The sequence below is a fragment of the Martes martes genome, assembly GCF_963455335.1.
Source record: "Martes martes genome assembly, chromosome: 7".
Taxonomy (NCBI): domain Eukaryota; kingdom Metazoa; phylum Chordata; class Mammalia; order Carnivora; family Mustelidae; genus Martes; species Martes martes.
Genome location: NC_137894.1, coordinates 94317668 through 94342343, shown reverse-complemented (window position 1 = coordinate 94342343; position 24676 = coordinate 94317668). Strand labels below are relative to the sequence as shown.

Sequence of the window (24676 nt, the reverse complement as noted above, 5' to 3'; positions counted from 1 at the left end):
TCTAGTTCCATCCACTTTGTTGCAAATGGCAAGATTTTGGGTGTTTTGATGGCTGCATAGTATTCTATTTTATATATTTATATATATGTACATATACATATATATATACACACACACACACGTATATATGTATATACATACATATGTGTGTGTGTGTGTGTGTGTGTGTTTGTGTATACCACATCTTCATTATCCATTCATCTGTTGATGGACATCTAGGTTGTTTCCATAGTTTGGCTATTGTGGACATTGCTGTTATAAACATTCAGGTGTACTTGCCCCTTTGGATCACTACATTTCTGTCTTTATGGTAAATACCCAGTAGTGTGATTGCTGGGTCGTAGGGTAGCTCTATTTTCAACTTTTTTAGGAACCTCCATACTGTTTTCCAAAGTGGCTGCACCAGCTTGCATTCCCACAACAATGTAGGAGGGTTCACCATTCTCCACATCCTTCCTAGTATCTGTCGTTTCTTGACTTGTTAATTTTAGCCATTCTGACTGGTGTGAAGTGTTATCTCCTTGTGGTTTTGATTTGTATTTCTCTGATGTCAAGTGAAGTTTAACACATTTTCATGTGTCTGTTGGCCATTTGGATGCTTTCTTTGCAAAAATGTCTGTTCATATCTTCTGCCCGTTTCTTGATTGGATTATTTTTTTTTTTGGGTGTTGAGTTTACTGAGTCCTTATAGATTATGGATACTAGCCTCTTATCTGATATGTTGTTTGCAAGTATCTTCTTCCATTTTGTTGGCTTCCTTTTGGATTTGTTGACTGTTTCCTTTTCTGTACAAAAGCTTTTTGTTTGATGAAGTTCCAATAGTTCATTTTTGCTTCCCTTGTCTTTGGCGATGTTTCTAGGAAGAAGTTGCTATGGCTGAGGTCAAAGAGGTTGCTTCCTGTGTTCTTCTCAAGAGTTTGAGATTTGAAGACCACACATAAAGGTCTTTCATCCACTTTGAGTCTATTTTTGTGTGTGGTGTAAGGAAATGGTCCACTTTCATTCTTCTGCATGTGGATGTACAATTTTCCCAACACTGTCGGTTGAAGAACCGTCTTTTTTCCACTGGACATTCTTTCCTGATTGGTAGAAGATTAGTGGACCATAGAATTGAGGGTCTATTTCTGGGCTCTCTTTTCTGTTCCACTGATCTATGTGTCTGTTTTTGTGCCAGTACCATACTGTCTTGATGATTACAGTTTTGTAATTGAGCTTAAAGTCTGGAATTGTGATGCCAACAACTTTGGTTTCCTTTTTTAAAATTCCTCTGGGTAATTGAGGGTCTTTTTGGGTTCCATATAAATTTTAGGATTTTTTTTCCATTTCTTTGAAAAAAGTTGATGGTATTTTGATAGAGATTGTATTAAATGTGTAGATTGCTCTAGGTAGCGTAGACATTTTCACAATATTTTTTCTTCCAATCTATGAGCATGGGACGTTTTTCCATTTCTTTGTTTCTTCCTCAATTTCTTTCATGAGTACTCTGTAGTTTTCTGAATACAGATTTTTACTTCTTTGGTTAGATTTATTCCTTGGTATCGTACAGTTTTGGCTGCAATTGTAAATGGAATCAACTCTTAGTTTCTCTTTCTGTCTTTCTGTCTTGTTGGTGTATAGAAATACAACTGATTTCTGTGCTGATTTTATATCCTGACACTTTACTGAATTCCTGTATGAGTTCTAGCACTTTTGGAGTGGAGCCTTTTGGGTTTTCCACATAAAGTATCATATCATCTGCAAAGACTGGTGGGAGTTTGACTTCTTCTTTGCTGATTTGGGTGCCTTTAATTTCTTTTTGTTGTCTGATTGCTGAGGCTAGGACTTCTAGTACTATGTTGAATAGCCGTGGTGATAGTGGACAGCCTTGCCATGTTCCTGACCTTAGGGGAAAAGCTCTGTTTTGCTCTATTGAGATGAAATTCGCTGTGGGTTTTTCATAGATGGCTTTGATTATATTGAGGTATATACATTCTATCCTTACACTGTGAAGAATTTTGATCAAGAAAGTATGCTGTACTTTGTCAAATGTATTTTCATCATCTATTTAGAGTATCATATGGTTTTGTTCTTTCTTTCATTAATGTATTATATCCTATTGATTGATTTGTAGATGTTGAACTAAACTTGCAGTCCAGGAATAAATTCCACTTGGTCATGGTGATATAATCCTTTTAATGTCCTGTTGGATCCTATTGGCTAACATTTTGGTGAGAATTTTTCCATCCATGTACATCAGGGATATTGGTCTGTAATTCTCCTTTTTGGTGGGGTCTTTGTCTGGTTTTGGGATCAAGGTAATGCTGACCTCATAAAATGAGTTTGGAAGTTTTTCTTCCTTTTCTATTTTTTTTTGGAACAGTTTCAGGAGAATAGGTATTAATTCATCTTTAAATGTTTGGTAGAAGTCCCCTGGGAAGGCGTCTGGCCCAAGACTCTTGTTTGTTGAGAGATTTTTGATGACTACTTCAATATCCCCCTTTTTTTTTTTTTAAGATTTATTTATTTATTTCTTTGACAGAGATCACAAGTAGGCAGAGAGGCAGGCAGAGAGAGAGGGGGAAGCAGGCTCCCCGCTGAGCAGAGAGCCCGATGCGGGGCTTGATCCCAGGACCCTGGGATCCTGACCTGAGCCGAAGGCAGAGGCTTTAACCCACTGAGCCACCCAGGCGCCCCGACTACTTCAATATCCTTACTGGTTATGGGTCTGTTCAGGATTTTTATTTTTTCCTGGTTCAGTTTTGGTAGTTTATACATCTCTAGGAATACATCCATTTCTTTCAGATTATCAAATTTGCTGGCATATGAGCAAATACAAATTTGCTCATAGTATGTTCTTATAATTGTATTTGGTGTTGGTTGTGATCTTTCCTCTTTCATTCATGATTTTATTTATTTGGGTCATTTCTCTTTTCTTTTTGATAAATCTGGCCAGGGGTTTATCAGTCTTATTAATTTTTTCAAAGAACCACCTCCTAGTTTCGTTGATCTGTTCTACAATTGTTTTGGTTTCTATTTCATTGATTTCTGCTGTGATCTTTATTTCTCTTCTCCTGCTGGGTTTAGGCTTTCTTTGCTGTTCATTCTCCAGCTCTTTTAGGTGTAGTGTTAGGTTGTGTACTTGTTTCTTGATAAAGGCCTGTATTGCTATATACTTTCCTCTCAGGAACACCTTTGCTGTATTCCAAAGATTTTGAATAGTTGTGTTTTCATGTTCATTTGTTTCCATGAATTTTTTTTAAAATTCTTCTTTAATTTCCTGGTTGACCCATTTATTCTTTAGTAGGGGCTATTTAGCCTCCATGTATTTGTGTTCTTTGCAACTTTCCTCTTGTGATTGAGTTCTAGCTTCAGAGCATTGTGTTCTGAAAATATGCAGGGAATGATCCCAATCTTTTGGTATCAGTTGAGACCTAATTCATGATGTGATCTATTCCGGAGAATGTTCCATGTGCACTAGAGAAGAATGTGTATTCTGTTGCTTTGGGATGGAATGTTCTGAGTATATCTGTGATGCCCCTCTGGTCCAGTGTGTTATTTAAAGCCTTTATTTCCTTGTTGATCTTTTGCTTGGATGACCTGTCCGTTTCAGTGAGGGGGATGTTAAAATCCTCTACTATTATTGTATTATTGTCAATGTGTTTCTTTGATTTTGTTATTAATTGGTTTATATAAATGGCAGCTCCCATGTTAGGGGCATAGATATTTAAAACTGTTAGATCTTCTTGTTGAGCAGACCCTTTGTGTATGATATAGTGTCCTTCCTCATCTCCTATTATAGTCTTTGGCTTAAAATCTAATTGATCTGGTATAAGGATTGCCACCCCAGCTTTCTTTTGTTGTCCATTAGCATGGTAAATGGTTTTCCACCCCCTCACTTTAAATCTGGACGTGTCTTTGTGTCTAAAATGAGTTTCTTGCAGACAGCATATCGATGGGTCTTTTTTAAAAAAAATCCATTCTGATACCCTGTGTCTTCTGATTGGGGCATTTAGACCATTTACATTCAGGATAACTTAAAATATATGAATTTAGTGCTACTCTATTGCCTGTAAGGTAGCTGTTACTGTATATTGTCTCTGTTCCTTTCTGGTCTGTTACTTTAAGCCTCTCTCTTTGCTTAGAGGACCCCTTTCAATATTTCCTGTGGGGCTGATTTGGTGTTTGCAAATTCTTTTAGTGTTTTTTTTTGTTTTGTTTTGTTTTTTGTTCTGGAAGCTTTTTATCTCTCCTTCTATTTTCATTGACAGCCTAGCTGGATATAATATTCTTTGCTGCATATTTTTCTTGTTTAGTGGTCTGAATATATCATGCCAGTCCTTTCTGGCTTGCCAAGTCTCTATGGATAGGTCTGCTGCAAATATAATATTTCTACCTTTGTATGTACAGACCTCTTGTCCCGAGTTGCTTTCAGGATTTTCTCTTTGTCTCTGAGTCTTGTAAGTTTTACTATTAGGTGACTGGATGTTGACTTATTTTTATCGATTTTGAGAGGGGTGCTCTCTACCTCCTTGATTTTGATCCTTTTTTCCTTTCCCAAGTTAAGGAAATTCTCTTGTATAAGTTTGATCCAATATACCTTCTGCCCCCTCTCCCTTTCTTCTTCTTCTGGGATCCCGATTATTCTAATATGGTTTCATCTTATGGTATCACTTATCTCTCAAATTCTCCCCTTATGATCCAGTAGTTGTTTGTCTCTCTTTTTCTCAGCTTCTTTATTCTCCATCATTTGGTCTTCTATATTACTAACTCTCTCTTCTGTGTCATTTATCCTAGCAGTAAGAGCCTCCATTTTTTATTGCACCTCATTAATGGCTTTTTTTATTTCAACTTGGTTAGATTTCAGTTCTTTTATTTCTCCAGAAAGGGATTTTATTTCTCCAGAAAATGATTCTCTAGTATCTTCTATGCTTTTTTCAAGCCCAGCTAGCATCTTTATAATCATCATTCTGAATTCTATTTCTGACATCTTACTTATGTCTGTGTTGATTAGGTCCCGAGCAGTTGGTTCTGCCTCTTGTTCTTTTTTTGTGGTGAGTTTTTCTACCTTGTCATTTTGTCCAGAGAAAAACAGATGAATGAGACAACACAACGACCCCAGAAAAATATACACTAACCAAATCAGAAGAGACCCAAAACCAGGGGGGGGAAGGTTGGGGTGGGGAATATATATATACATATATACACACACACACATACACACACACACATATATATATATACACACACATATATATACACACACACACATATATATATTCATATATATATATATATATATATATATATATATATACGAATGATTGGGCTGTTGAATAGAACAGAGGTACACACTTGATTTTGGGTATATTTTGGTCTTTTAGAAGAAATTACCTCCCAAAATTTAAAAAAAAGAAAAACTTATGTATATATAAAAATGGGGGGGGCGCCTGGGTGGCTCAGTGGGTTAAGCCTCTGCCTTCAGCTCAGGTCATGATCTCAGGGTCCTGGGATCGAGCCCCACATGGGGCTCTCTGCTCAGCAGGGAGCCTGCATCCTCCTCTCTCTCTCTCTGCCTGCCTCTCTGCCTACTTGTGATCTCTGTCAAATAAATAAATAAAATCTTTAAAAAAAAAAAGCTCTGCCACACTCAGAGACCCCAGGTCCTTCTGTGACCCCGGAGGGTCCTGAGACCACACTGTCCCAGCGAGTGTTCCAGCCCCTGCTTGGCTACTGGAGTGAAGTCCCTCAGTGGAGCAGACGTCTAAAGTTCTGATTTTGTGCTCTGTTGCTCTCTCACATGCTGGGAGCCGGCTCCTCCTTCTGTGGTCTGTTTTCCTGTATATTGCCTCAGATTCACTTCTCTGCACATCCTACCTTCCAGAAAGTGGTCAAAAATATGGAACACTTCACGAATTTGTGTGTCATCCTTGCGCAGGGGCCATGCTAATCTTCTCTGTATTGTTCTAATTTTAGTTCTGTGCTGCTGAAGCGAGCACAAGTGTGTCTCATTTTCTTAAATGGAAATTAAAGGTATACATCAGGCTTTAGAGAGAATTAGAGATTGTCAAAAATCACATGTGTTATACAGGTTCTGGTGTTTGCTAAATTCTCAGTCCATGAGAGTGTTGTCCTCGTGATGTCTGACTCATTCTTGCTTAATGATAAATGCTCTTCTGCTCTCTTCAGAAAGGGACTTTGGGTGTGGGTCATTGTCACACTGATTCCTGTATTCTGGGGTCTAAGAGGCATTTTTCTGACATGCTGAGGACCTTGTCCTTCTTGGGATTAGTCACAAGCAGCGGTAGGGATTTCTCAGTGGAGAGAAACAATGGGGAAATTGGCAGGCCAGATCCTAAAAGTTCCCTGCCTGCCATTGCCGCTCTTGGAGAAGCAAATTGAAGTTTTCATTTTTGGCATATTCTGTAGTAAATCTCATTTGTTTTCTTGATGAGCTAGACTGGAAGAAATAAAGGCTGTCTCTAAATACCGAATTTGTGATTAAGGTTGCAGCACAATGATGAGACTAATTTCATTTTAGTTAGTATTTGCTGTAGCTTTGTAAGTTCTTTCCAAGAAAGCTGAAAAGCTCTTAATTTCAGAGAGATGAGTGTATTTAGGTATACATTTCAGTCCTTGGGGGTAAAAAAAAAAAGAAGATGTAATCAGTATCTGTGGTTTTGGGGGTCTTGATCTCTTAAGATGTGGTGATAATTCATAAGAAGCAAGGAAGATGTGGTTCAAAGAACCTTAGAGAGTTCACTGACCATATGACACATGGCTTCTGACATTATTAGGAGGAAGCCATTTCACAAGTTTGATTTAGAGGGAGAAGCCCTAGTCAAAGGTTTTAAGGATTAAATGCTGCCTTCTCTTGCGGTGTTATAATCCTTTCTCTGTCTTCTTCATTGTGCCCCCACACTGACTCAAAGCACATAAAGAACAGTGCCATCTACATCTGAAACTAATGAGGTACTAAGTTGGCTAGTTGAATTTAAATTAAAAAAGAAAAAAAAAAAGAATAGGGCCATCAAAGCAAGAGTGGGCTTATCTCAGCTTTTTGTTATTGTTGATAGTCTATAGCCTAGCCCCCAAAGTTTCTGGCATAGTTATTTTTTATTTTTCTAAAATTAATTAATTAGAGACATGATTCAACTCTTAGTTGGAAACAACTTAGAACACACTATAGGATCCAGTAGAAAACCAAGAACTTGCATATAGTGTATCATATTCCTACCGAGGAGGGGGGAGTGTGGAGTTCCCCTTAATATTTCAAGTTGGGATATCCAGCTTAGTTCACACAAATTCTCTGTGAGCAAAATAGGAGATTAATGAAATAGTTGATGGACTTTCAGACATCCTCAAGGTGTAGGTCAGCTGTTTTCCCCTGAGAAATACTGGGAAGTACATCATGAGGACTTGGGGTGAGAATGTCCATGTAGAGACCGGAGGACATACAGGCTGGTGCCAGACTCAGACTTGTTCCTCTCTGGCACATGCATAAGAGGTTGTCAAAAGCTCTGTTTGAAAAAAAAATGTTATAAACCGTAGATTCAGTGAAATGTGTATTTTTTTTCATCTATAAAACATATAAGAGTCTTTGAAGTTTTAGCCATAGATATTAATAGGTTATGCTTCTAGGTGAAAACAAAGAAAGGTATTTCTGATGAAATCTCAAGTTGCAAATGTAGAAACCTTCATGTAATAAAATTTAAAATTTTTATACTGTTTCACTTAAGAAAAATAGGACTCAAAAATTGTTATGCCCGAGTTTTCACATCCAAGAGACCACCAAGGAGCCAAGCACCGATGCAATCACACGAGGGTTTATTTGACAAGCTTAAACTTGGGCCCAAGTATACCCTGCACAGTGGAGTAGGGACTTGGACCCTGAGGTGACATGCTTAAGCTTGGGCCCAAGTATACCTGAAGCAGCGGAGTAGGGACTTGTACCCCACGCTAGTTAAGGCAGGGGTTTTTATTACAAGAGGCGGGGCAGAGGAGAACTTTCAGACTTTTCTGCAGTAAGCTTATTAGCTGTTGGCGGGCTGTTTACAGGGTTAGGTACATTCTTGGAAGTGTTTACAGGGTTAGGTATAGCGGTTTTTCCTGGAAATGTTTACAGGGTTAGGTATTCCTGTTACTAAAGCAGGGTGGGGGTCTCTGGAACTAAAGCAAAGTAGGGGAAAGTTCAGCCCTTGGTCACAGGGACCTGATGGCTGCGGAAGCTAAGATGATGGCTGTACTTATGCTAAGGCTAAACCTGAGGTGGGATGGCCTTAATTTTTCTCGGCCTCCACAAAATGTCATTTTGTAGAAAATATTTTAGATAAATATTTTGCAGTTATGTGTTCAATTTTCCATAAAGTCAGTATCCTGCTTGGAGAATGACAATACAAGATAGTTCTTTTACAGAAAAATTGTTTTTATTGTTTTAACATTACAATTTAAACTGCATTACTGCTTTTTGTGTTTAACATCAAAATTTCATGTACATAATTACATTATTTTTGAAGGTCATTTCCTTTTCTTTTTTATTCTATTTTTTATTCTTTCTATTGTCTTTTTATTCTTCATTTATTCTTTTCTATTCTTTTAGTGTTTCACTTTTTCCCACACACCTCTTCTGGTATGCAGCAATTTGTTCTCCGTGTTTAAGAGTCTTTTTTGTCTTTCTTTTTTTGTTTGTCCATTTGTTTTGTTTCTTAAATTCCACATATGAGTGAAATCATATGTATTTGTCTTTCTCTGACTGACTTGTTTTACTTAGCATAATACTCTCTAGGTCCATTCATGTTATTGCAAATGGCAAGCTCTCACTCCTTTTTATGGCTGAGTAGTATTCCATTGTGTGTGTGAGCATGTATCACCTCTTCTTATCTATTTATCTATGGATGAACACTTAGGTTGCTTCCCTATTTTCACTATTGTAAATGCTGCAGTTATTGTAAGGGTGCATATATCTTTTCAAAGTAGTGTTTTCATTTTCCTTGGGTATAAATACCAAGTAGTGGAGTCAGTGGATCATATGGTAATTTCATTTTAAATTTTTGAGGAACCTTCATATTGTCTTCCATAGTGGTTGCACCTATTTGCATTCCTCTCAAGAGAGCACAAGGGTTGCTTTTTCTCCGTACCCTTGCCAACACATGTTATTTCTTGAGTTTTTTATTTTAGCCATTCTGATAGGTATAAGTTGATAATCTTATTGTGATTTTGAGCTGCATTTCCCTGATGACTAGTGATATTGAGCATCTCTTCATGTGTTTATTGTCTCTTTGTGTCTGGTATAAAAATGTGGCCCCATTTCATTCTTTTACTTGTAGGTGTCCAGTTTTCCCAGTACTGTTTGTTGAAGAGATTGTTTTTTCCCCATTATATATTCTTACCTCCTTTGTCATAGATTAATTGACCATAAAAACATGAGTTCGTTTTTGTGTTCTTTATTCTGTTCCATTTATCTATGTGACTATTTTTGTGCTAAGGTACTGTTTAGATTAACTTTGAAGTATATTCTTGAAATCTGAAATTGTGATAACTCTAACTTTCTTCTATTTTTCCTTTTTAAAAAGATTTACTTATTTACTTATTTTTAGAGGTGGGGGGTGAGGGACAGAGGGAGAGGGAGAGAGTGGATCTCAAGCAGACTCCTACTGAACCCAAAGCCAGACATGAGACTTGATCCCATGACCCTTTGATTATGACTGGAGCTGAAATCAAGAGTTTGGACACTTAACCAGCTGACCCCTCCAGGCGCCCCTAACTTTATTCACCTTTCACATGATTACTTTGGCTATGCAGAGACTTTTGTGGTTCAATACAAATTTTAGTAGTATATGTTTTAGTTCTGTGAAAAATTTTGTTAGTATTTATAGGGATTAAATTAAATCTGTAGATTACTTTGGGTAGTATGAATATTTTAACAATATTGGCTTTTCCAGTCTATGAACATGGAATATCTTTCCATTTGTTTGTGTCATCTTCAATTTCTTTCATCAGTGTTTTAAAATTTTTCAGAATTCAGATCTTTTTACCTCCTTGGTTAAGTTTATTCCTAGTGATTTTATTATTTTTGGTGCATTTGTAAATGAGATTGTTCTCTTAATTCCTCTTTCTGCTACTTCACTGTTAATGAATAGACATGCAACAGATTTCTATAAATTTTATATTCTGCAACTTTACTGAATTCATTTATCAGTTCTAGTAGGTTTTTAGTGTAGTTTTTAGGGTTTTCTATGTAGATTATCATGTCATCTGCAAATAGGGAAAGTTTTATGTCTTCCTTACGAATTTAGATGCCTTTTTTTTACTTGTCCATTTGCTGTGGCTAGGACTTCCAGTGCTGTTTTGTATAAAAGTGGTGAGAGTGACCATCCTTGTCTTGTTGCCAATCTTAGAAGAAAAGCTCTAAGTTTTTCACCATTGAGTATGATATTAACTATGGTTTTTCATAGATAACCTTTTTTATGTTGAGATATGTTCCCTCTAAACATACTTTGTTGAGGGGCTTTATCATGAATGGATGTTGTTGAGGAGTTTTGCATCAGTGTTCATCAGAGATATTTCATGCACATAATTAAGTTGTTATTGAAAGTTATTTTCTTTGATGATGAATTTTATTCCATCTTAAATAGTATCTATGCATATAAACAGATAAGTTTTAATTTTTAATTTAAACTCTGCTTTAAATTCTTGGCTAAAATTAATCTAAAACGTCATATCAAAATCTATTATTTAGAAAACATTAATAGCTCCTTTCTAAAACTAGAGGCTTCAGGGCTTAATTTTTTTTTACCTTATCTTGGGCTTTGGAGAGTCTCTCAGGGAAGTTCAATTAATTTATAACAATGCTTCTCAGGATATACTGAAGATATATAATATGCAAAATATTCAGAACCTTTCATGTTAAGAGTCCATCACCAAAATCATTTGAGGTAGATATGATTTTTTTTTTAAGATTTTAATCATTTATTTGAGAAAGAGAGAGAAAGCACACATGCATACATGAGCAGGGGGAGGGGCCGAGGGAGAAGGAGAGAGAGAATATCCAGCAGACTCCCCACTTGGAGTGATGTGGGATTGATCCCAGGATCCTGAGACCATGACCTGAGCTGAAGTCAGCTGCTTAACCAACCACCCAAGCATCCCTAGATATGACCTTCTTTTGATTAAATCTGGAATAATCAATAGGAGCTTAGCACTTACTTTATAGCTCATCAAGTTAAAGATGAAAAATATTTCTCTCTAGTGGATGGGAATATTGTGTTAACAAAATATAAGGGTTGAGGGGAAAGGTGTAGGGAAATAAGTTCATATATATGCAGAAATAGTAGTAATTAAATGAATCAATGGATCAGACAACTCAAATAAGCTGAAAGCTTATTTATTTATTTTTTACTGAGCTCAAAGCTTATTTAAAATAAACTGTATGCTGTTTTCATATCAGAATATTGCTTTATTTAGGATTACTTAAATGATAATGACAGAAGGATTTTAACTATTGTTAGAATACACATACAAATTGAATGTTCTATTTACGTGCATGTTTGATATGTGTTTATGTTCATGAATTTATATTCAATTCACCAATGCCTATTATATACTGAATAGGATGTAATAAGTCTATATTGTTTTGAAATGTACAGTAAGGTATAATTTCATAAGGTCTTCATAGTTTCACGGAAGCAAAGGCACATAAACTAAGACTGAAGGAGAAGGAGAAGATCAAAATACTGACAAAATTAGCAGCTTACCACCTTCTATTTTCCTGCCTTATTTTACAAATACAAGCAATAGGGAGAAGCCAGGCTGCTGTGGTCTGAGGACTGCAAAGCAGGGGCAGAAGGATGGCTTAGAAGGTGCACCATTATTTCTAATCACTAAAGTGTAAAGGAAACACAAGAGGAGGCCTTGATGGGAGAGTGAATACCGTTGTTTTATCTCTGGTTTTAAAATATGAATTCATGTAAGCATATTTATGTGGTGTGGGGATTAACCTTGATTTTATTTTTACGGAAGAGATTAGGTAGTTTTGAGAGATTTCTGCATATGTGGTACAAAGGTTGGCAAAGTTAAGCTTGTAAAAGAGTAAATAAAAGGGGGCCTGGGTGGCTCAGTCAGTTAAGCGTCTGCCTTTGTCTCAGGTCATGATTCCAGGGCCTGGGATTGAGTCCTGCATTAGGCTTCTTGCTCAGCAGGGAGCCTCCTCCCCCCACCTCTACTTCTCTCCCTGCTTGTGCTCGCTTCCTCTCTCTTTCTCTGTCAAATAAAAAAAATAAAATCTTTTTAAAGAAAAGAGTAAACAGAAAGGAAAAAAGGAAAAGAAAAAAGATGGGATTTTAGGGAAGTTAATTTTAAAAGAATGATGAATAATAGTAGAAAATAGTCAGGTATTGCAAAAAAAAATGGTTCTGTTGGAAATACAAACATTATGGTTTGTTTCTTGTAACATAGATAATTAGTCTCTTTAATCCTGAGATGGTGGTATAATATTGTTAAAGTATTCCATTTTATATTACCATTCTTTTTTACACATGGGTAAACCTCAGCCGCAGTTTTGCTTTTTGCCCTAAGCTCAGTTTGACCTACTAAGACCTCTCCTTCTCAATCAAACCTTACCTCATTCAGCTTTTGACCCCCATTACTCTGCCACCGTATCTCACTCAAAATTCACCAATGCCATCCTAGCTGTCATAAGCAATGACCTTTTGTCTGTGATCCTCCTAATTTACAACTCTGTTGTAAGTGACAGTTTTGGACAGTTCCCTATGCTTCAGCATCTCTTTATGTCACTTTTAAAGCACCACTTTTTCTTCTATTTCTCTGACTTTAGAAACATAGTAAGTCTTTTTCCTTGGCCTCTCTGTATTAAGAATTCATACTACTCATGTTTCTGTCATTATCCTCCTAACTTCTCATTCTAAAAATTCTCTGTTTTAGAGATTTCACCTATTCTTTTGTCAACAACGCACTACTATTTAGAAGCAGGAGGTTTTTGTGTCCAGTTATGACTTTTCAGCTGTTGGTCAGCTCACTATCAGCATCTGAAACTTGAGTTCTTCATCTCCTTTCCCAGATCTTCCTATTCTCTTCTTCCCTGTCTGTGTCTGTGATACCAGAATATGTAATGTAGTGAGCCTAAGGAGAAAGATATTAGGCAAAGGATTGTAAACAACAAGAGGGATAATTATGGACCATGCCTATAGATACAATACTTAATTGAAAATTTGAGTTGGGAGATCATCGTTAAAAAAGGAAGGAGAGGGCTCAGGTCATGATCCCAGGGTCCTGGGATTGAGCCCCGCATCGGGCTCTCTGCTCAGCAGGGAGCCTGCCTCCCCCCGCCCTGCCCCGCTCTCTGCCTACCTCTCTGCCTATTTGTGATCTCTGTCAAATGAGTAAATAAAATCTTTAAAAAAAAAAGAAAAGGAAGGGGAAGAAGACTCACCTACTATCTTAAACTTGTGACTTGGGTAGGAAAGACAGAAAATAAGAAAGGAAGGCACGATTTTTTATTTTTAGTTTTAGAATTACTACTCAAATGTGCTATATTGGAGATTGTGAAATAAGCAGCAGAGGCCAATTATTGTTAATGTCAGTTAGCTAAATGTAAGATGTTGTAGAAGACTAAGAAGTGTTTTATGAAAGAATGTAATCACTTAAATCAATAGAAAAATGGAAATAAATTTGGTTATTATTATATTTCTTTAAAAGCAAAACTGAATGCTTGCTAAGAATGGTGTTAAATAAGTGTCAACTGTATTATCTCTTGATGCATGAGAGCAGTAAGATGTGAGATGTTCTCTCTGTCTCTGTCTCTGTGTCTTGGACCTCTGTCTCTTGATAGAATGTGTGAGGCATGCTGGTGCAGGGTGGCTCACTGATGTCTTCCCCAGGGCTTCTAAGAGGGGGCCACTGAGCATCCCCCTCTCCACACTGCCTATCCCAGGATACTATGGTCCCTGTCAAGTATAAGCTGTCTTGACCTGGTGTTGAAAAGCATCAAGATTATATTGGCAACTTGAATTCCCAGAGAATCGTTGCATCAGGGATTTGAGGGATTTACCAGAGTACAGAGCTTTTACTTGGTGATCTTAGATGAGAGAAAACTCCAAATACCAAACCTATTTGCTGGCTAATAACAATGATTCCTTCAGGAACAGTGCCTGCTACCAGACAGCTGTGGGAAAAAGTGTCTCTTTCAAAAACGCTTTGCAGCTAAGTCCTTAGTCTAACAAAGTCCTCCATGATTTGGGTTCAGAACTCCTCATCTCAAATCTCTCCCATGAGTGAATAATGTGGAGTACCTAGCGATCAAGAAAGCATTTATTTCCTTCTTTCCTCCCTCCCTTCCTCTCCTTCTCTTTCTTTTCTTCTTTCCTTCCTTCACCCCTCCCTCCCTTCCTTCCTTCCTTACTTCTTGGGTCTAGACCCAACATGGGGCTCAAACCCATGACTCTGAGATCAAGAGTTGCATACTCTACCAACTGAGCCAGGAAGGTGCTCAAGGGAGCATTTTCTATTAAAACCATGATCTTTTAGGGCATGTGGGTGGCTCAATCAGTTAAGCATCTCACCCTTGGTTTCGGCTCAGGTCATGATCTCAGAGTCATGATCTCAGAGTTGTGAGATCGAGCCCTGCCTCAGGCTCCTTGTTTAGTGCAGAGTCTGCTTGTAGCTCTCTCCCTCTACTCCTGTCCCCTGCTCTCTCGTGCTCTCTCTCTCAAATAAATAAATTTTTTAAATAAAATCATCCTTTACCTAGTTAATCGAGGTATAAACTTCAGTGTCATCTTAACTCTTCCCCCTTCACTCCACATTCAGTTAATCTTCAACTTCTGTCTAACAAAACCTCTAAAGTAGGTCTCTGGCCTCATTTCCATTCCCAGAGCTATACAGTGTCTCTGCTGTTTCTGGACACATAATGGCAACTTGAGAGAGTGGTGCCAGTGTCAAAATTCAGAGTAAGTTATAAACTACATGGACCACATTTTAATGGAGTTATTTCCTTAACACTGTAGGCAGTCTCTTATAGACATGCCTTTGAACACACTGCTTCCTATCTCTGGAAATGTCCTTTTCCCTTTGTTCTCTTCACATGCATTTTTGCAGACCTAGGTTACATGTCATTGACTCTGTAAAACACATTGGAACCCTACAGGCAGATTTAGGCATCTTCTGCTTTGTCCTCTTCCACTACTCCTCACTTTCTTCTGTTAGAGTACCTATCCTATTCAACTGTAATTGTTCTTTCCTCCCCTCCTCCTTTCCCTCCTCCTTCCCTCCCTCCCTCCTTCCTTCCTTCCTTCTAAAATGGATGGACCCAATAGGTTGTAAGCTGCTAAAAGATACAGCTCATGGCATTAAGTTTTATATCCCCAGAACATAGCCTAATTCCTGATCTGTAGCTATTGTTCAGTACATACAAGCTTGAAAGCCTTTATATGAGAAGGAAAGCTTACAAATGCTCCTGGTTGTTGCCAGTGGAGAATAATTTATTTGTGTTCTTTCTCCAACAGAATACAGAGAGAATTTGGTTTAACTTTCAAAAGTATACTATAACAAGATAAAAGAATGTCTCTCTTTTGCCCTTTTAGGCTGACCTTTTGAACCCAAAGCCAATTTACTCGAATTAAGGGAGTTGATGTGATTAGTGTTAGGAAAGATTTTATGTAATGCGATTTGGTTTACTTCAAACAAATGTGGATGAATATGAGTCTCAGGCAATATTTTAACATTTTAATTCATTGCTGACTCTACAGGGCAAAGGGACTCATAACCCTTAGTCCAATTTCAGGATGATGAATTGAGGCTTTTTTCAACAAGGCAGAGGATAAAAGATGACTTGCTTCAGTGATAGTACTGCAAATTGCGTTTATATTTAGAGTAAATAAATTCAGTGCCATAATAGTTGATATTTTTGCTAAACTAGGATGTTGGTGTCATTATAGTGATATTTGCTAAAGCATAAATTACAAGTTAATTATTAAAATAAAATAAATTATTAAATATAAACATAGTCTGTGCTCTGAATCATGTGGTGTGGGGCATATGTCTAAGATGGTACCCGGCAACGAAGTGCTTAATATAAAGTCAGCGTGTTAAGAACAAGGAGAACCACTGGGCAGTACCTCTCTCCTGAAGCCAAAAAAAGAGAATCATTGCTAAATAATCCAAGAAGGTTTCAGGATCGTTGATCTAAGTATCAGTCTGGAAATTCTAGATGGGAGAATATCGTGAGCAAAGGCTGTCACATGTGATGTATAATGGTTGCTCAATGAATATATGCTTGAAAGTCTGTGTGTGAGATCAAAGGCTTAAAATCTCGGTGCTTTTTACCTTCCTACCAATGTTGGGCTGATGTTACAGAGAAGTAGGATTTCGGGTTGTATAATCCGTATGAGGACCTTTACAGAGCACCTACAGGCGTTAGAACTCTGTGATATGTCATGGAGAGACATCATGAATCCCTAGGCAGGAAGAGCACATGATGAAAATAGGAATTACAAAATACTATTTTGGCAGTTGTGAGATTTCCTGGGTTTGGCAGTAACTGAAGGCAGAATGGTGAATTGAAACATTACAATCGTTGTTTGTAGCAATTATAGTACTCACATTGCTCATCTACTTATGGTGGCTCTAACAACTTCATGAACAGTTTCTCGGTCTTTTTTTTTTTTTCTTTTTTATTCTCCTAGTCTAGTGTACATCTAGTTTAGGATTTATTTAGAATCCTAATTTAACTATGTCAGACATCATTTTAATAGCACAAAATAGAGAAAAGAACAAAGGACCGTTGGTTCTGCTCTCATGTAGACCACAAGTAGCTCCAAGCCTGTGAGCAGGTCACTTGATGTCCTCAATTTGGAAATAAGAACGATGACCTGGATGAGCTAAGACCTTTTCAGTTGAGCTTTCTGCAGACCAAAGCTTCTTGGAAGCTTCCAAAATACTCGTCTTATCATTGAGCAGCAAAAGTACTCTGCACATATTTTAATGCATACTAGGAAAAATACATCTTCCACTCCTAAAATTTGGCAGAATATTCCACCGTCCCATAAGAGAGACAGTAGGTTCATGTAGGTAATTACCTTTTCCAAGAGTGTGTTAAAATATAGAAGAAAATAGCAGAAAATTAACCCTTATAAATGAACACAGTGTGCTTCCTGTATAATTTAAATGTTTTAAATAAAGCTACTTGTTTGCATAATGCTGCTTTGCAAAGATATAGCTTAAAAATAACAATGCTATTCATTGATTTGAAGTTAAAACAAAAATAAGATATAAATTAAGCTGGAAAAATGTCCTGCTACTCTATATGTAGATGTATTAGTAGACACGTGCTAGCACTTATTAAGCTAAATTTGGCATGGAAACATATTTCAAAGTAATGAATCTTTATTTTCTATTTATATTTTGCCGATTTTTATTGATTGTCATCAGTTTGTCAAACTCTATAATATGTATATACTTTGTATGATAGATGTTTAAAAATAAGTAGCTCTCTAGTATTACTTATCTAAATTGAAGTTTAAATTTGATCACCGTAGGGAATGATTTATAGGAAACATTGTGTGAAATATATCAGGACACCCAGAAAAACACTGCAGATAAGAATTTCTAATGTCATAAAACTAAACAAATTATTATAATGTCTAGACAGTGTCCAAAGACATGGTTAAAATTTTTTTTGATAAATTGGTTTTATAGACCAGACAAAACATTTGATTTGTTTGAGCATCATTTAATTTTCCAAACCAGTGAAATAATGCACAGCATGAAGTTTAGTTACTTGAAAATATTAAAAGGAGAAGGATATTTTATCCCTGGAGTATTTTCCTTTAGTCAACACACACTTGTAAGTTTTAGAAAATTATTCCTAGTCATCTGGTCTAAGTAGCACTGGCATTGCTATCATTTGGGTGTTTGGTTAAAATGCAGATTCCTAGGTTTTTTTGCGTACATAACAGATTTCTGGTCATACCTCTGAAATCTGTATTTTTTTTAAAGATTGTATTTATTTATTTGACAGAGAGATCACAAGTCGACAGAGAGGCAGGCAGAGAGAGAGAGAGGGGGAAGCAGGATCCCCGCTGAGCAGAGAGCCTGATGCAGGGCTTGATCCCAGGACTCTGAGATCACGACCTGAGCGGAAGGCAGGGGCTTTACCCACTGAGCTACCCAGGCACCCCTGAAATCTGTATTTTAAGAAAGTTTCTAGGGAGCTTTTTCTGCATAGTGATTATAAGAACCACTAAATTCTCATCTTCTTATCCTGCTTTTGGAAATTTTTGCCTTTCATTTGATGCAGAGTATTGGAGAATGGAATTCTGAATTTGAAAGTTGAAGAACAGGACTCTGTTTGGATATCCAGAAAAATCTTGAAATACCCTGTTGCATTATTATCTATAAATAGGCTTTTCTGTCCTTCAGTTTCTGCTTGAAATCTAGAAGCTTAATAAAATATGTTCTTTTCAATACTAAGAGTGCTGTATACATATGGTTCTATAACACAAAGCATAGATATTGGAAACTTTCTTTTGTGTTACTTTCAGAACACAGGTTTTTTCCAGAAGGAATTTTCCCACAAGTTGGACTTATATTCATTTTATTTCCTTCATAGAGTCACCAAGTTTATCCAAATTCTATAACATTCATGATCCTTTTAATGTTAAATAAAAAATTCTAAGTATGTCCTCATTAATTTTTAAGAAACCATAGCCTCTGCCGGCAATGCTGTTGTTTAGGTTGAGATTGCTACAGGAAATTCTAGAGATTATTGTCCTTTACCTGTAGATTGAGCCCTACCACTTGCCTTTATTTAAAATAACTGTAGGGGTGCCTGGGTGGCTCAGTGGGTTAAGCCTCTGCCTTCGGCTCAGGTCATGATCCCAGGGTCCTGGGATCGAGCCCCGCATCAGGCTCTCTGCTCAGCGGGGAGCCTGCTTCCTCCCTTCTCTCTCTGCCTGCCTCTCTGCCTACTTGTGATCTCTGTCAAATAAATAAATAAAATCTTTTAAAAAAAATAAAATAACTGTATATTGGCTAACTGAACATAATAATGATAATTTTAAAATAAAACCCTTCTCTCCCAAATGTATTTATTTCAAACAAAAATCCTGGATTCACGAATGGTGTGATCTCCAATTTGAAACTAGTGACTGACAGTCATCTCCTTGGTGACAGGAAGCATATCTTATTATCCAAGTGTTTCTCATGACTATTTTGCATATAGTGGATTCCAATGATTTGTAAGTCAGCGAATGCTCGTCAGGTTTTATTGACCTGTGTGGTATTGAAAAAGGCGAAAATTACACTTAGGAATTTGGATAACTTCATGAGAACTATGTCTCTTGAATCAGAATTTAATATTTGGGCATTAATGATTCATTGCCTTCTTCAGTGGCTTAATTCACTGATCATCTTTTGCTCGTATCAACAGAGGAATCTATAAATATTAAAAACCAAGTTGGTTTCAGTTCCTCATAACCAAATCTTCTCATTTGTTGGCTCCCTATTTGCACCATGAGGCTTATTAAATTAACAGAAAAATGCCGGTAGCTTTCATTCACATTCTTTTTTCCTCTCTAATGGTCTTTTGAGTTTGCACTGCCTGGATTTTGGACATCATCCTTTACTTTATTAAATTTTGGGTTTCAGAAAGGAAGGGACCTCTTACATTTTAGCAGTCAGATTTTATCATGTGGTCTTATAATGACGGTGATTTCCTAAGTCACCAGTGTTCTCCCATCATCCTGCTCCCCTTTGCCATTTTCAGAATGTCATGGTGACTGTTAGATAAATTTAAAGCTTTCTGTCCATGAATATCTTTAATCCCTTGGGATTGCTCAAAGTGTTCAGATTGATGGATCTGACTGTGTTAAAGTCTAATAAGAATTGCTCTTACAACCAGGATGATTCATGGGAGGACAGTTGACTTATTTTTTTTATGTATCTTGTCTCCCTTCTTCCTGACTCAACAGCTCCCCCAACGGTTCGTATTGTGCATTCAGGCTTGGCCTGTAACATTGAGGAGGAGCGCTACTCGGAAAGGGTCTACACCATAAGGGAAGGAGAAACCCTAGAACTGACCTGTCTGGTCACAGGACATCCACGTCCACAGGTGAGTCCCGAACCGTGACATTGAGGAAAAAGATCTTTGATCTTTCTTGGAAGTCAAAACTGTGTATTTTGAAGATTTAGCTAAAAACAACAACAACAAAAAACACCCTGTGTGTGTGTGTGTGTGTGTGTGTTTGTGTGTGAAATTTAAGTAATTGTGTGTGTGCAATGCAGGATAAGGGTGATTGCTGAACATTCATGCTTGACATACTCAGATAAGATGAAGGAAGAAAGAAATTTTTGTTTTGGTATTGTGAGAAATTTGGAAGACACTTCTAAGGAAGCTGTTAAAAGACAACTACAAAAATATCTCAGTCAGATAACAATTCATATGGCAATGAGTTTATTTTAGAATGTGGAGCATGATTTCATGATGACATAATTGCAGCCGAGGAAGCATTTGTTCTGAAGAATGTGGTGCACGAGGTCACATGTACTTTCCTTACTCCTAGTCATTATATCCATAGAAAACTTTAAAAACAAATATTTGCAGGTGTATGCATTTTGTTGTTCAGGGTCATCTGCTACAGCTTTCATAAGCTATTTTAGTAGCAGGAACAGAAATTGAGACTTTCAAAGACATTAAACTTGTGAATAATGAACAAAAAAAAAGTTTGTAGGAGTGAAAGAAAGGGTTAGGCAGAAGATAATATAGTTAGGCTGTGATGAAATGTGATTTTTATGATGAAAAAATTAAATTCTGATACAATGCAGAATATTCAGGATTTCTTAGTCACTAACTGCCAATTCTTATTGTCATATATTTAACCTGACTTGTTCAAAACATTCACCGGTAGTCAACACAGACACTACAATGGAAAAGAGGTCTCATCTGGTAGCAGAGTTACATATTTTAAGTATTAGTGTTGCAGGAAGAAAAGGAAAATCCAGCTAGCACCACTTCATAGAAGAAGGTAAAGAGCGATGTGGAGATTTTATGAGCTCATCATTTTAATCTTGTCTTTTGCTCCTACCATCCTTACCTCTTAATACTCAAAGACGTTGAACCTTACCGTTTTGACCTGAGCAACAAATACAATTAATCATGTGAACTTTACAGAATGAAACAATAGGTTGATAGATAGGATTGTGACTGGAACTAAAATGGTAAAATATGTTTAATAAAATTTAATGATATGCTGTTAGCAAAATAATCTTAGAAAAAATAGTTGTTAAAAATAGTTATTATTACTTACTAAAGAAATATTAAAAATTAAAACTCACAGTGGCTTAAATTGCAAATTATAACATTTGCTTTTAACTGAAAATTGATTGATGAATAAAATTGTCTTAATAAAATTGAGTTCTACAAAATTTGGCTCATTATGATTAGACTTGGTAGGAAAAAAATGATTGTAAAGCTAAACATAAAAAGACAGAAATGATAGTTATTAAAATTTGATATAGACAAGCTGATATGTAAAGATTTTTATTTTAATATTTATACAGGAAGCAATGGAGTCCAGTGAAAATAATTAAAAATGATAGCAATAACTCAAAAATATTATCTCAAAGAAAATTTAGTGTTGTGATGATTTTATTCTAATTTTTCTATTGATATACATAGAATAAAAATTCCAGAATCAAAAAGTTGGGGTCAAAATAGGAGTGTCCATACAAACCTAAAAGAACCCACAACCTGCCATATAAGAGGTGGTTTATGGCAGGAGAAAACTCATTAATGCTTCCATTATTCCTGTACTGAATGTGCCAAATTTAGCACCTTCTAAACTACAAATTTTGCTTAAAAATAAAACTTCTTATCTTTTTTAAAAGTCATCCTTGCTGTTCTGCTCTCCCTCATCTTCATCTTCATGTTCCCTTAATACTAGGAATTCCTTATTTTCTCTGTAATGATTCACAATCTGGACTGTAATCTCTGATGTCTGGCCAATCCAAAATAAGTTCTGGAACAAAGGAGTAGATTATTACCTTATTTATTTAATTTTTTCTAAGCAATTCCTTTGCTGGAACCATTTCAATGTGTTCTGACCCTACGAAAAATTTATTTCGGTATTGTTATTTCTTCATTCCCAGAAGTAATTCAGGTATTTGCAGGTGAATCAGTTTCAGTTTATATTGCCTGTTTGAAAAATTAACGAGGCCTCTTCTTTGTCGATAAACTGTATAAAGAAAGCTGACAGAACAGCTGGGCCTTGGCATCCCAGCCAAACACTAAAGGGCATGCTGGTGGCAGCGGGTCCTGAGGATGGTTCTTCTTGCCTGGGATCATGAACCCGGAATGCCCTTCTTGCTGTGTTGTCTAATCTGAATATGATGATAGTTGGGAATGCAGAGGGAGGGGGAAGCTCCTCACTGCACTCTTCAGATTTCTCAATCTGTTGCCTTTTCTGTTGGCAACGAGAATCATAAAGGTCTCCATTTCCAGAAGTATTCAAAGGCAGCATTTTTTTCTATATTTAAAAAAAATTTTCTTCAGAAATATATCATCTGGCATTACGTGATAGCATGAGTACTGTTGTACCCAAAGGAACTAAATGAAGGAGAAAACAGTACTATGCTGTGTTCCATAGCATGGTGTGGGACTTAGACTGCCTGGGTAGAACCCTGGATCCACGGGGCCTGCTGGAGTGACCTTGGGAATGTTCCTCAACCTCTCTGTTCTCTGTGCCTCAGGTTTCTTATCTGTATAAAAGGGGTGATATAAAACGGGTGACGGTAACCATTATGCCTAAATCGTAGACTCCTTTTGAGAGTTAAATGTATATTGTAAATATATAGGTACATGTATTATGTATACACACACACGTATATATGTACTTGGCATGTAATAAGCATTATGCCAACACATAATAAAACATATGCTGGATTTTTATAATTTCTAAGTAATTTATACTAAGACTGTAAGGTCTAGTGTTGAATATGTAAGTATGAAAATAAGTAGATTGAAAAAAATGGTTCTTAGCTTATAGTCTACTTTAAATTAGATGCATTTAAATAAATTTCAGTGTTTTTGTGTTTTAATACTCTGCAGAGACTTTACATCTTTGCTAATTACCTTTTTTTTTTTTTTAGCTTTCAAGGACTAGAACTATGTTCAGACTACTTTATTTAATGAGGATTTATTGTAAAGATAGATGGGGAGATAAGAAAGAAGGCAGGTAAAGATTTGTTGGTAAACCTACCAACCTAATATTACCTCTAGATGCCCATAATTTCAGGATTCAGCTACCTACCCTCTTTCTCTTCCTTCTTTTCTTTTTCCTTCCTTCCCTTTCTCCATTCTCCTATTCCTTCTTTCCTTCCTCTCTACTCTCTCAATATTGTCACATCAGTACCAAATGAATTGTGAATATAGTTCCTTGTAAATGATTTAAACGATGAGATATTTAACTTCAGTGTTCCCTCTCTCCCACCCACCTCCCAGAGGTTAACATTAAATAGTTGGATGTATTGTCTTGCAGTCCTTTTTTAGTGCATTTCCATAAATGTGATTATATAGGTTAATGCTTTATTTTCATTTTTTAAATTAGACAATGGAAAGTATTATCCTATGACTAGAATTTTTCTCTTGGCCATGTGTCCAAATCAGCAAGTATAGATCCAGCCTGGTGGTTCTCAATGGGTGATCCCTGGAGAGAACTGGTTAGAAATGAAAGTTCTTATGCCCATGACATGAGGAGCTCTTTCCTGTGTGGAGGCCAGGGGTCTGCACTGTCACAAGCCTTCTGATGATTCTGATGTACACTAAAATTTGAGAACCACTACTTAGAGCATTAACCTCACAAAGGATGAATCGTACTCTCTATGTGTGCATTAGACACACTAAATTGCTGCTATTTTGTTCAAAATTGAATTACTTATAGATTTTTTACTGTTACAAGTAATAATTTAGGGAACACTTCTGGAATGTGTATGTGTTTATGCACATCTTTATTACATGTATGCCAACATCACTGTGGGATAGTTTCCTTCTTCAAAATGGAATTTAGCCAGTTAAAGGTGACTCTTGCTTCCTTAGCATAAATGAATCTTTAATATTTTTGCTGATTTGATGTGAGAGGGTAAATTATACTCCAGTGATGTTTAAATTTTCATTTTCTTAATTACTAGTCAATTTGAACACGTTCCCACACATGTATCAATCATTTCTTCATCTTTCTCATCTAGTGATTTTTCTTATCTACTTCTCTTTTTTTATTGGTTAGCCGCTTGTCTTCTGGTGGAACTGTGGGGATTTTTATTCACCATAAAAATAATTTCAGTGTCTGCAAAATACATTGCAGATTTTTATCTACCAGGGCATATTTGTCTTTTAATATTGTTTATGTTACTTCTACCCAGAGATTTTTTTTTTCTTTGAAAGATTTTATTTATTTATTTGACAGACAGAGATCCCAAGTAGGCAGAGAGGCAGGCAGAAAGAGAGAGGAGGAAGCAGGCTCCCCGCTGAGCAGAGAGCCCGATGCGGGGCTCCATCCCAGGACCCTGGGATCATGACCTGAGCTGCAGGCAGAGGCTTTAACCCACTGAGCTACCCAGGCGCCCGAGATTTTTGTTTTTAAAAAGATGAATCATTTAAATCTTTTCAACTTTGGTTTCTGAATTTTATCCCTAG

General features: G+C 36.7%; 1 protein-coding gene across 1 annotated transcript in view; it reads left to right on the top strand.

Moving 5' to 3' along the window:
- MDGA2 (MAM domain containing glycosylphosphatidylinositol anchor 2) overlaps positions 1-24676 on the top strand; it is an 857254-nt gene that overhangs the window by 344367 nt on the left and 488211 nt on the right. The window contains exon 2 of the mRNA XM_080808952.1: positions 19959-20098. Coding sequence (XP_080665078.1) covers positions 19959-20098 — 140 coding nt within the window. The remainder of the gene's footprint in view (positions 1-19958; positions 20099-24676) is intronic.